The sequence below is a fragment of the Fusarium oxysporum genome, chromosome 12 (assembly GCF_000149955.1).
Source record: "Fusarium oxysporum f. sp. lycopersici 4287 chromosome 12, whole genome shotgun sequence".
NCBI classification, from domain to species: Eukaryota; Fungi; Ascomycota; class Sordariomycetes; order Hypocreales; family Nectriaceae; genus Fusarium; species Fusarium oxysporum.
This window is the reverse complement of record NC_030997.1, coordinates 648500-661611: the sequence shown is the minus strand read 5'-3', so window position 1 is coordinate 661611 and position 13112 is coordinate 648500. Positions and strand designations below refer to the sequence as shown.

Sequence of the window (13112 nt, the reverse complement as noted above, 5' to 3'; positions counted from 1 at the left end):
AGCTGCATGGTAAGACTGGGACTGGTCCTTAAAATTACGACTTTATGGCACCCTATCGAGCGGGAATCGCACTCGATTGCATATCAAGCTATGAAAAGTTCGAGGCCCCAGATCCCTGCCCGAGTGGGCTGAACGTGGCTATGCTGTGTTGAACACTTATGCTCGTGGTGCTGTCATAGCGAAGGAGTCATTGCGCGCTGGGGCATTCAAGAAGCAGAGGATATTTACGATGTTATCGATTGGCTGTCTAAACAGCCTTGGTGCAATGGCTCCATCGTTATGGCAGGAAATTCATGGTTGGCCATTTCGCAAATCAACTTTGCTTTAAGAATGCACTATCCTGCACTGAAAGCCATCGCTCCCTGGGAAGGTTATACGGGTCTGTTTCGTCACTATGTTGCCAGAGGAGGACGCCCACATATCCCTGGCCTTCACCGAATGATCTCAAACGGGTTTGCGGGGCCTGAAGGTGTTGAGAATGTTGGTGCCATGCTCGAGAAACGTCCACTGTACGAAGACTACTGGGAGGACAAGAGAATTCCTGTTGAGAACATCGACAATATTCCTATGTATGTTGTTGCTTCATACTCAAGCATGCTGCACACTTATGGCTCGTTCCAGACTTTCCGATAAGCCAAGACCGAAAAGAGATGGCTTCGAGTCCATCCATTCCAAGAGTGTAAGCAATACTGCTTTCTTTCCTTCTTCTCATATGATGCTGCGTAATCTCACATATACCCATGGCCGAACATGGCAGATTAACTGTTGACTGACAAGGGCACGACATGTATCGACCATCCGTCTCGGATGAACTTCAGCAGTTTTTCGACTTTTATTGCAAGCCTTGCACAGGCAACAAGACCAGCTGGGAATTCTCAACGCCTCGTGTCCGGCTGTAACTGCTTGGCTTTGAGGCAGATAGGAGTTCCGCCACGACTGTTGTCGAGAGGCCTGAGCGGAGTTATCCGCTTACAAGACAAAGGCTTCGAACTCTATACCTTGATGGAACAACAGGAACGCTGGTGGATCTAGAACCAAATCAGGAATACATAAACTCCTATGAAGGAAGGAGTTTGAGTAATGGATTGGTAAGTCTTGGCCACCTCAAAAACATACATGGGACTCAACGAATGCCAGACCTTTACAGCTAAGTTTGACGTCACAACTGAGCTGGCTGGCTACCCCAAAGCAGTGTTACTTATGTCATGCCCTGATCATGACAACTTCGACGTCGTTGTGCAGATCCGCAAGATCGACAACAAAGGCCGGCAGCTCTCACATCTCAACTATCCTTGTCCTGTTGCTATTGACCAGGTACCTGATGTAAACACGGCCAAAACCTGGGGTCCGCAGGGCTTCCTCCGAGCTTCACACCACATCTCTCTCAATGCAGAGGGCGGACCTATTGTGTCCGACGACTCGTCACACGAGACAGACGTTTTTACAGCCACCGCGTTCGACAGCCCATTACTCCAGGTACAACTGTCCGCATTAAGATCCCCATCTGGCCGATTGGGCTGTGTTTGCTGCTGGTGAGGGCATAGCGCTGAACGATTCTGGACATGACATGTGCCTACCTGAGACTGACTTGTGTCGCTTGACAGAACCAGAAGATGAGAATATCGGGCGGCATCATGTTCACACAGGAGGGAAGTACAACAGCCATTTGATCATTCCTGTTATCATGGAGTAGTGCAGTCAGCTTCAGTTATACAGGAGCTGCTACCTCTCGCTCTCGTCAATTGGGCGTGATTTGGGAACCCATCACCTACAACGCTCAATAGGATGAGAGTATCAGTGCAGTTCATAATGTTCACATTTCTTCCTCACTACCAAGGCAAGCCTCAGAAAGCAACGAAAAAAGAAGCCTGTCAGACGTCCATCAATGCCCGCCCCAAAAGCGCGCCCGAGGGCAGACCGCTCTGGGGGCCGAGATCATCAAGAGTAACATCTCTCTATACAGCGGCCACTCAAAGAGCAACCACCGCCATCCTTGCGGACAGATCGAGAGGACCAAAAGGGGTATTCACTCTAGGGCATCGAGGATATTCATTCATCAACCAGGGTGGGATCTGTGGCTCTTTTAGGGAACCAAGAGAAGGTCGAATACTATAGAAATGATTCTCTGAAGTATTGTCGACATGAAGAAGAAAAGAAGAAAAGCCCAAATGGTTGGCGACAGAGCAGACTTTTATAGAGAGGTATTGTGGATACAGTGACTAAGCTGTTTGTTTAGCGAGTGCAGAGTTTTTTTGCTGGGCTCGGCGAGATTGAGATGAGGCGGACTAGTCAACGTGCACGGTGATGAAAACTCTCTCTTCCTTCAGAAAGGTCGCTTCTTATTAGGTAATTTGCTTCTTCTTGTTCCTTTATTCAATGTTGTCATTTTGTACTTCTGGAGGTCTCTGGCTGTTTACTGTTCTCATTCGCCAGTTGCCGTGTCTCAAGATGAGGCTTTCGTTCTTCCGCTCCGCTACCGCACATGATCCAATCATTTTCTCGCCCTTTGCTTCTCCACTTCCGAATGTCTAGGTGTAGGGTACCTAACAGCAAATAACTTCACTAGGCGCCTGAATATACTCGTTTCCACAGTCAAATAGCTGGGTTCAGCATATAGCGCAGTTATAATTATTAAAGAAAACCAACCGGAGCGAATTCAATAGTTGTCACCGTGCAAACACCATGTCTACAAGTAATTGCTTGTATATAGATGTAAGTAATCTAATCGAGGTCTTCCGGAATCTCGCACGGCGCTACCACACCGAGCTCTATCGCTCACTAGTGGAACATTCCATTAGGCCAGCCCTGTGTCGTGTGTGTACGACGTGCTAGTTCGGAGTTGAGTGATAACGTCTCTCTGGACCCATGCGTGGATACGCCATTTGCCATTAACAGGTCCGGTAAGACTCCAATCTCTGTTCCCCTCTGCCTCCTGGCCAAAGTGCCACCGCAGAGCGTCGACGAACTTTAATGAATCTGCAATCAAGTAATCATCAATGAAGTGGACATAGTACTGTTTTCCAACGTGGTTGGTGAAATAATCCTCCGTTTTGCGCGGCATTTTGAAGATGCTTCAAGGTAGAAAGTGCTAAATTATGTTTAAAAACGATTGGTGGTTTCAAGGTTCTGGCTTTTGCGAGGGTTAAGTTGGAAGAGGTCACAGAAAGACACGGCTAAAATAGAAAAAGGACCTACTTGAATCACGAATAGATTTCTAGACGGCAACTGCTAAGACCTCCCATATATGCCGGCATATATCTGGTTTTAGGGATATTCGGTGCGGGCGAGAGACAGGATTACCAGTAGTATTATAATGCGTGACAGTGCTTGAGGTACTCCAATTCCTATAATCCAATAGCGTCGTACTAGTGACAGGGAATCACATAGGCTACGGGGTCTAACTGAATCAAGGTCTCAATCACTAGTCTCGCGTTGTGAGTCAGCTTTCAAGAGATGGTGACTTTTAATCTAGTCGTAGAGCAGGTGGGTAAGACCATGACTCTACCTCAAGGTAAATATTCGCAAGCTCAAGGAAGCCTGTGCTTGTGACCTCCATTCCGCCACGGCCTCTCCAAACATGTATCCAGCCACATAGCACTCTCCAACAAAGTAAAACGTATCATCACCCAAAGGTCGTAGAATATAAGGAACCGGACCTCCAGCAACAACACATACCAAATCGCCTTTCCTAAGAAGATTAGGCCCAAGTCCCAGCAAGCAGTTCGTCGCGGTGAATATTTGTCGGTCGCGACACACGTTGTTCACAGCCTGTCCGTATCTAACAGCCTCTTCATCACAAGGCCTCGCGTTTCTGAAGTACCCCTGACTCCACTTTACAAACGATGCAGTATGCTCATCTATACTATTCTGCTCCTTCAAGATGTTGCCGTACCAATCTTGACCAGCTGTCAAGATGAGAGGTAATCGAGCTTGTATATCATCATGGCTACGCACATGCACGTTCAGCCAGTGATTCAGCCCGGTATTGTGTGTTTTGAGTTTCTTATGACGGGATAGGGGATCCTTCGTGCTTGCTGTAGGAAACACTCGGTGAGCAGATGTTACAGATGCGAGGACAAATCCCTGGAGGATCAAATGTCGCTCGTTTCTACTCCAAGCAAGCTTTGCCGGAGGTTTTGGTTTCCAACCAGCTGACGCATCAAACTTCATACTAGCTCTATGAGAGATACCAATGCTCCTGATTGGTTTCACATGCCAACGTGGTATCCATGTTGGAAAGTCAGGGTAAAATAGCGAAGTATGTCGGATCGCGGAGAGGATCTCAAGGGGTTCATCATGAGTTTGATAGACCCAGTAAAAGACGCGACTGTATAACCCATCTGGGAGTAGGCGATAGTCTGGAGGTATAGACGTGCGTCCTGGCCCCGTGTGTCGACTCGGAAGGCCTAAAATAGCGTATATTCGATCCAAACGTTCTGAAACATCGAAATTCCGCGTCAGTCGGAGGACATCCAAAAACGACATTGAATCGCCTCGAAACTGGGTTGAAGACATTCGATACATGAGATAAGCGTTCATCAGACCAGTCCGAGCGTCCGGGCTTCCTTGGAAAGGGACAGGAGACTTTTTTGACTTATCGATACGATTGAACATTGTCATCAAGCTTTTGTTGTTCCTGATCAGAGTCGCTGCGAGCCCTAGCAAAGTCCAGGACATTTCGCGTCTCCCCATCGAATGATTGCACGACGGGAGGAAACTAATTCTTGGACCACCCATAACCGCTTCCAATAGCCACTCTGAAATACCTCAACGATTCGACCCATAGAAGCCTCGTTCATAAAACGGCCATAAATGTTACCAGGTGTTGAAGGTACTATCATCTTGGCCAAAGCTTTTCCGAACTTCGAACCATGCTGAAGTCAAAGCTTTGATGGCATTGAAGCACATACCCGCATGAGTGTAGTCCTTGCCAACAAAACCGATGACTCTGAATGCTTGGGAATATATCTTCTGCATTATGCTGACTTGCTGTAGACGTTCCGCGTGGTCAGATTGGTTGATACACAATGCATCGGCCCACATAACCCGAATATGTTGTTCGCGCCGAAGATGAAGCAGAATATTTCGGAGATACGCGTTGATAGACATTTGCTCACCTCCAAGACGCATTGACGCTTTCTGGCCACCGCACTCACTCCACTGGTAAGAAATAGCTTCAAATCGAATGTTTGCTGCGTTCAAATCCAAGAGTTCGAACGAGGCCACCAGAGTGTCCTCATTCACTCCAGGCTGGATGAAAAGCACGCGGATGTGTGAGGGAGAGGGCAAAGGGGTATATATATTCGGCTGAAGGAATGTACGTCGAAGACGCCAACCTAGACATTCCAGGAAACCTGGATTATGGGGCACCTGGACAAGTCGAGTAGTTGTGTTAGACTTTGTTCCATAGGTTTGTCCTGGTAAAGGCATGCTTAGATGATTGCGGCCTATGTCACGGGCAATCTTGGCTTCCAGAGCCCGTACAGCATTCGATGCTTTGTTTGTATATGGCGCGGTTGTGTTGGCTACCGAGGAATTCCTGGTGTTGGGGAAAGCATCCGTTTGAGTGTGTGAGATATTCGCATGGACCTCAGTGCTAATATCATCACTGCCAAGATCCACGCTGTCCATATCGTTCTCCGTTTCTGGAAGTAGGATTAGATAAGGCTCATCGAAAAGGCATACAAGTAGGCTTGACACACCAGCAGCCTGAACCATGGGCTGATCAGTAGTCCTATTGGTGTCGAAAGTCTGGGCAATGGCACCAGCGATGCTGCCGCCAGCGAAGAACATTACTGTAGCGCATTAATCTCCCCTTTGTTTATGTGAAATTCAGCAGATTTATACACACAGTTGAGAGCACTTTCGGTTCCCTCAGGGAATACAGACCCAGAAACCTGATTGCCATCATCGCTATCAGAAAACTGATCGTCAATTTCGTCGAAGCCCGCCTCTTCATCTCCCTCAGATTCGCTGATAATGCTTTCGATATCCGATTCATCGGAGACTATGATGCTACTGTCTGAGTCATCTGAACTTGACATCTTGGTTGCGGCGTGTCTTGGGATGAGTAAAAGAGATCAGGTGACAGTCTCAATGTTTCTGCGGGCAGAGTTCTTTCTCTTCTTCTTGAGATTTTAAAGGAAGCGGGGAAGTAATTTTTTACATGTTTCAAGTGAGCTGTAACGCCACTTTCTGCCTTGTGGTGGTTCGCAAATGAGGCTGATACCGCAGTATAAGGCCAGTCGATACTTGGTGAGCAAAACTGACTTTATATTGAAGAGAATTTGTGTTTGTCTCGCACATAGAGTTAATTCGACTGCGCATCATGCTTTACTTTACGGCAATTGTAAAAAGTGTATTTTTATTGAACGCATATCTCCACAAGTCTATAAAGCGACCATCCTTCTACCAACCCATCTATTCATCCAGCCTCCAGGCAACAACAACAACGCGATCTAAACCAAAAATAAGATGAACGCCGTTCAACGACAAAACCAAGTCTTCGCCGCCACCCCAAGCTTAGGTAAGATCAACCCCATCATGGATTGTTTCTCTTCTCTTCCGCCCGAGATCAATGTGATGATCCTGCTTCACCTCAGGACCAGATCAAACATCAAACCGCTTCTCTCTGCATCACCTAAAATCCTTCAGCATTATCGCGAATCGAAAGAGGACATTCAAAGGGCTCACCTTCAAGCTGAGCCTCCTGGAGGCCTACTCCAAGATGCTCTGGTCGTTGCAAAATTCCCTTTGAAGAACCCGTGGCTACACAGTGAGAAATGGAGGGAAGGGCACCTTTAGAATCCATTCCTACACTACGATTCGGTTACTATCGATCGACTTGACAGACTCTACACTCGACTTGCAAGATATATCGAGGACTATATCACAAAGGCCACATCAACCTATCCGTCTCGCGCTTATCTGTGTATGCCAAGCCCTTATTCCAATGTCGACCAGCTGCAGTTTAGAGGCCAGCCCATTGGCATCGATATCCTCAGGGTAGATGCGCTCAGAGACGTTGAAAGAAAGCGCCTATTCCGAGCTTTTCTGAGATATGAGCTTGTATCCAAGATACATTATCTCGAAGACTCGCTGGAGCTCAAGGTCATTGACAAGTTAGTTGCCTTAGCTTTCAAGAGGTCAGTCGCGGCGAGGCCGAAGCACTTCGGTGCGTTTAATATTACATGAAAGACCTCTATGGTGCTATTTTCACTCATCTCGCCGATTCTTGGCTGCCCGACAGATCGCCCGAAACAGTCACCGAGACAGGCAAGTTTATTCCGGATAACGGATTACGGTCTCCTGATAGTATGTGGTTTTCATCCAATGCATACATTAAAGATGCATTTATCGACGGACTGAACACGGACGAACTTGCTTTCCTTGGATTTGATCTGATGACTCGGCTGCTTAATGCTCCCAGAGACGACAGGGGATGTCCGATGGGGTTGATGGAGTGGCTTGCTAAGATACCCATGCGCCTAAGGCAAAAGGGTTGGACTCTTGGCCTGCGAATGGATTATCTTTTCGGAGACGAAATATTTAACGATGAGCCAAATCACAGGCGCGGGGAGGAGTGGTCAGAGATCGGTCAAGTGTTACGGGATAATGGAAGCCTTATCTTAGAATTTAACCTCCCCACTTTCAGTAGTCATTGCGATCTATAGCGGAAAATCTACCGACAAAGAGGGCATGGACATTGCTGAATAGCGCTGACTAGTATCCCGAGGGTAATATACTCGACGCTTTCCAACCTTGGATCAGCTCATAAAACAAGTTTGGTTGGTATAGAGTGGACCATGATCCGCACAGATCACAGACATAGCACAATGACTAGAATGAATGGTACTTTTCGAGGCTTGATTGCAAGCTGGAAACAAACTAGTCAGAGAGTTATAGTTTACAAAGTTATCCTAAACCATTATAAGTTATCCTAAGTTAACCTAAATGGAAAACCGGAAGATCAAGAACTCTGATTACGAGGGACCAGGGGACAAGCCGCAAGAAGCAATATCAGCAGTCAAATATACACTGCCCGCTAGAATGGAAGTCACTCAACCTTACGAAGGGCCTCAGCAAGGCTGACATCCTCTGTTCGCCAACTCTCTATTGTGAATTGTCAAACCCATTATCGAACCACGATTTGCCTTTACAGCTTTGAAGCACAGCACCCAGGGTCTTTCTTTTCCTCTCCTGTATAAAGGACACTTTTATTCTTCTCCTGTGTGGAAGGAGCAACATCCAACCCCGGATTTCCAGAGAAGAAGTTCACCGGCTTCAACCCAACCATCATCTTCTCACTCGGCATAACAGGCCAATCCTCAATACGCGGGTTATGAGTGGAGCCGAAAGTATGCCAAATGACAATATCCTCATTCCTCACGGAATGAGTAACTCCGGTGTTTCGGCGCCTCGCAATTACAGACGCCAAGCCGTCGCCTCCGGCTGATTGCATCGTGTATTTACCCGCAGGGAAATGATCGTTGTCTTCATACCTGGTCACCCACACCGCATGCTCCGCAAACTCCGAGCGCTTGGCATGGAAGGATTCAGGGTGCGCGAGAAGCATCTGGCTGTAGAAGGGCATAAGCTTGAAGCCGACTGGCGTACCGGTGATGGGGTTAATCTTATTCTCGTTGACGAATTTAAAGGTACGCGCTTTCGTAAAGTCAAGATCAAAGCCTCCTTCCTCTTCGACCGTTTGACTCTCGGTCACATAGCCTACGCCGAAAGGATTATGAACGGCTGGATCATCGATGGGAAGTGGCTTGGACTCTTCAACCACGAGTGAGTTGGCATGGCCGTCAATTGTAGGGTCAATGCGAAGACTGAAAAGATGCTGATGATATGGTGCGAGAACTCCGGGTGCCACGATATTTCCATAAAGATACGTCCCCTTGTGATCTATAGAGGTTGGCGCAGTGGAGAGAATGCCTGTTGCCCGAACCTCATAGAAGATGGAAGCATCTTGACTAAAGTGCCAGGCAAAGATATACTCGTAGTTGGTCACAGTTATTATAGTCTGCAGGACCAAAATTCGAGAACGAGTTACGACCGGAACATTCGTGCGGAAGTTGGTATGCTTCCAAAGAATTCCGTCATCTTGTTCGTGACAGCAGACAACATTGGGCAACTTCAGAGGCTCGCCGATGACGTATTGTGATAAGCGTCGAAGTACTTGATCGTCCCAAGGCAATCACAACCAAGCTGGAGGTTATTGGGCATTGATACCGGCGCCATCATTACCAAGGTCGAATGCAGCCTTTCGTGGATATGGGGCTCGTGGATCGCCGTATGGTACGAACATCTCAGCCAACGAAAGGCGATAGAACAGGCTTCGTCCATCATATCGAACGTCATGGAGAGTGAGACCCTCTCGGTAGTTGAAGCCAACTCGGAGCTCCCATTTCTCCCAGGTCAGACGATTGCCTTCGATATGGAATGAAGGACCTTCGGGCTGAGTTACATGTAGTGGCTTGGTAGTAGTCCTGGGGTTTGGTCGCAAGTCGGGATGGTATTCGCTAGTGGCAGCAGAGTGGACTCTTCGGCGATCAAATGGCCTTTTCTCGTTGTTTGCTCTTTCGTCTGGTGTTGTTGGTAGACGGTAAACTTTCATGACCCTAAGAGACTCGGATACCTCGGCGCATACATCCAAAGGATAAGCGTAATAGTTCGCATTGGGGTTCTCCAACAGCCGTACATAGAACCAGCACTGCTCAGATTTAGTATACCAAGCACCCACGAAGCCAAGAAAAGCCTACCATGCTGACTCGATGAGTCATATCGTTCATTCCATCCGTCGCATAAGCCCACGGTTCAACGACAACAGTCGCGCCTGCAGGGAGATCAAGAGTCTTTATCAGAGCCTGGACCTCTTCATTGGCGAGACAAGCAGCTTCAACAGCTTTCATGTAATCAGTGTCGATGTAAGAATGCTTCCCTTCAACATGCTGCTTCTTGACAACTTTGTCAGTGTCAAGATCGACGATAAGCTCAAAAAGGTGATTCCCTTCGGTTTCGGCTTTGATGGAAGCCTCCACCCGAGCATGGCGAGTTGGCGCATGGTCAATGGGTTGATTGAGGTGCTCTTTTTCGAGATAAGTGATCATTTCCTTCTTGGCGGGCTCGAGAAGAGTGATGACACGGAAGTTGGGGTCATGACCGCCAAAGTGGGGGCGCACGATGCGTGAAGCCTAGATATCTCAGCTTATCATTGCTGAGATTGAGGATTATTCATTGATGATTGACTGACCCTCGAAATCTCCTCGGGCGACAGAGGGTCAAACGGATGAGGCGATGCAGCGGTCATTGTTGCGGTGTCGATTGTCTATGAGGCTCAAATCTAGTGGCGGTGTGACTTGGCATGAACACAAAATATCACCAAAGACTCCCAAGTTTATATATAAACAGAAGTAAGTTGGCGAAGGGCCGTGGAAGGTGACCGATGACGTTGCGCCTTCTAATGACATCGACGATGCAAGATAAACTTCACGACCGGCCCGGTTGGTGTTTTTTTGACTTTTGTTCCTGATAATCTTACCCAAATGCCACCAAGAACCCCAATGTTTTGTGCATGAGAGGGGAAACATCACCAAAGCCTTGCCTTTGGAGGTTATTAAACGCGGTTCCCCTCTTGCCTCCAAAGGTAACGCGTCGCGCTAGCGATCGTCATGTGTAGACCTTTTTGCTGATCGAACCTCTAAAGGAAACGTCAGATCCGGGCCGGGGTGGATAGCTTATCTGTGTAACGGTCCGGTATCTCTAACTTACACTCATTGATCGTTTTGACAGATCGCTCTGACTCATTCGTCGGCACTTGATAGAATATTGACAAACGCTGGTGCGGTCACAATACCTACTCGATCTCGCGAAGCGCGCTCAAAGAACAGCATGGCAGAGCCCGCTGCTGTACATAAAGGACTGAGACATAAGCTGAAAGGGCTCAAAACTTGGTTGTCGAAATTTGCGCCCAGAAATTCGTATTGAAATTAGCATGTTGCACGAATTCAGCCTCGCTCGAGAGACCCAACTTCATTTCCAATCCCGACAGCCACGCTGTACGAGGTAAGCATTTCGCCAAGCCATTACCCAAGATCCCGTACCCATTTTTGGGGCTCATACGATAGCGAAAGCATCTTGCTTCTAAACGTTATAATCTGGGGCAGATAAGCGGATTTTGTGACAGTGGACCTTGAAGGCCGTGCTCTAAGTGAGCGTCCCGCCAGTTCATCGCCATATTTCGCATGAGCTTGGATTGTTGGCATGGCACTCCACGCAACTGCCAATGATGAGGCCCGCGGGCTGTGTTAATATTAGGGGTTATTGCCAAGCAATGCATGTAACCTTTGGCTTGTTGAGAAATGCATGTCTCACGTACCAAGATATTCTCTAGACTGAGGTAAGCGCCCGTCAATTGGCTCACCGTAACTCCGAGTCCTGGATCATCACATCCGAACGAGAATCGCATGGATTCAGATGTCCATGTTGATAACTGTATGCATGGCAACCCCAGACCTTGCCCCGGAAACGGTGAACAAGCCGTCCGGCGGTGATGGGGTCTAAAATCGCCGGTAACCGAAGACATGGATGGCAAAGACCGATACTTTGGCCAATCAGCATTGACACAAAGAAGGTGAGCGTGTCGGCTGTCAGGTAGCTGGTGGTTTGAACAGCTTCGAGTGAGTTCTATGTTATTCCCATGAGCGTCACGAGTGAATCATCAAAACCTCACTCGGCAATTAAGAGAAAACTGTTAAATTTGATGGCGAATTCGGCATTCACATTACAAATATGATTAATAATTTTAATTTGTTGGTGTATAGTAATGATTTGTATAGGGTGACATCTGTCAAATCTGCAATGTTGCAAATCTCACATTTTGACAACTAAGCATCATCAGCGCCTGGGCACATTACGAAACAACCCCAACAATTCAATCAGATTTGATTTGCTCCGCTCGTCCGGGATCAAGATCTGTCCAAAACCTCGGTAACAAAGTCTTGGAAGATGAGCGCCTCTCTCTTGGCTTCCAAGACAAACTCCAACTCTGATGCTGTGTCTGGGCAAGTGACAGCGCTGTAACATACAAGAAAATTAAGGCTCAATTTAGGGCTCGTTTAGCGTCTCGGGCATTGATTGCCGGATGCGGAGAAGCCAGAAACGTGATCGGAGAATTGCCACCCGAGCCTTGTTTTAGCCCGCCCTATGAGGAGTCAGATCTTGTAACTCTTACATACAACAAAGATAAACTCATTAGCTAAAATGCTACCGAGACAGAAACCAGGATCGGAGAAGTGAGAGAATCTGAGCCACGCGAGTTCCACGTGTCATCTAAAGGCTAAAAGCATCAGCGTGCATTGTTGGGACATGTCGAGAGGGTGAGGGGAAGGGAATATCACATCTTTCCAAGCACGTGGAGGCAGAGATTGTCATTCTTGGAACAGATGTCATCACTGACACAGGAGAGACTTTGATGCATATAACCGCCAAGTTTATTGACCATCTTGCCTAAATAAGAGTGCATTCCATTTGACCGAGTCATTGCAGCCAAGAGCAACAAACAGCATCGACGAACCAACCAAGCTTACTCGCCAAGATTGGGATGCGTTATTATGACTTCCTCATACAAGATGCCAAGTACCGCCAAGTCGCTGGGGTAATGCTCACCTGATAACGAGCTCCAATGCTTTATGTTTTGTGTGGGTATCAGATTCATATTCGTTCCCACCCACTAACACCTTGGCTATTGCTTGGCGAAATTGGTATTCCCGTCGTAACAGGATTTACTCCGCGTGCTCCGCAAAAGCTTAGCCCCCCTATGCATCCCTCTTTTTCCCCAGCTTTCGACTCTTGTCTCCCCAAACAAGAGACCACACATGACTGCTTCTTTTACTTCTTGCGGGTCTGGGGGCTCCAGGGATCCTATGGGACGAGGGTTCCGTTCGAATCCTGGATTAGAAAGGCCTGGGACATTGGTACACACATACCGGTCTGTGCCGGGGCCCCTATACAAACGCAGCCGTGTGACGTTAAAGAAAGGGAGACCGTGAGACAGAGTCGCCAGGGACCTAGAAATGAACTCAAGTATCTCTTTTGTTTAAGAAACA

General features: G+C 47.7%; 5 protein-coding genes across 5 annotated transcripts; 1 reads left to right on the top strand and 4 right to left on the bottom strand.

Moving 5' to 3' along the window:
• Positions 1–279: 279 nt before the first annotated feature.
• On the top strand, positions 280–1536 carry FOXG_13319 (uncharacterized protein; the record flags this gene model as incomplete). Its single annotated transcript, XM_018393274.1, has 3 exons — positions 280–569; positions 983–1088; positions 1138–1536. The coding sequence occupies 3 exons, from the start codon at positions 280–282 to the stop codon at positions 1534–1536; spliced, it is 795 nt and encodes a 264-aa protein (XP_018252509.1).
• Positions 1537–2794: 1258 nt separating this feature from the next.
• Positions 2795–3061, bottom strand: FOXG_13318 (uncharacterized protein; the record flags this gene model as incomplete). Its single annotated transcript, XM_018393273.1, has 1 exon — positions 2795–3061. The coding sequence occupies one exon, from the start codon at positions 3059–3061 to the stop codon at positions 2795–2797; it is 267 nt and encodes an 88-aa protein (XP_018252508.1).
• A 440-nt stretch (positions 3062–3501) lies between these two features.
• FOXG_21136 (uncharacterized protein) lies at positions 3502–4677 on the bottom strand (the record flags this gene model as incomplete). The annotated part of the gene is made up of 1 exon (XM_018401468.1): positions 3502–4677. One exon carries the CDS (start codon positions 4675–4677, stop codon positions 3502–3504), a length of 1176 nt encoding a protein of 391 aa, XP_018252507.1.
• A 138-nt stretch (positions 4678–4815) lies between these two features.
• FOXG_13317 (uncharacterized protein) lies at positions 4816–6044 on the bottom strand (the record flags this gene model as incomplete). Its single annotated transcript, XM_018393272.1, has 2 exons — positions 4816–5795; positions 5852–6044. 2 exons carry the CDS (start codon positions 6042–6044, stop codon positions 4816–4818), a joined length of 1173 nt encoding a protein of 390 aa, XP_018252506.1.
• A 2111-nt stretch (positions 6045–8155) lies between these two features.
• FOXG_13316 (amine oxidase) lies at positions 8156–10315 on the bottom strand (the record flags this gene model as incomplete). Its single annotated transcript, XM_018393271.1, has 4 exons — positions 8156–9183; positions 9238–9718; positions 9768–10199; positions 10259–10315. 4 exons carry the CDS (start codon positions 10313–10315, stop codon positions 8156–8158), a joined length of 1998 nt encoding a protein of 665 aa, XP_018252505.1.
• Positions 10316–13112: the final 2797 nt, after the last annotated feature.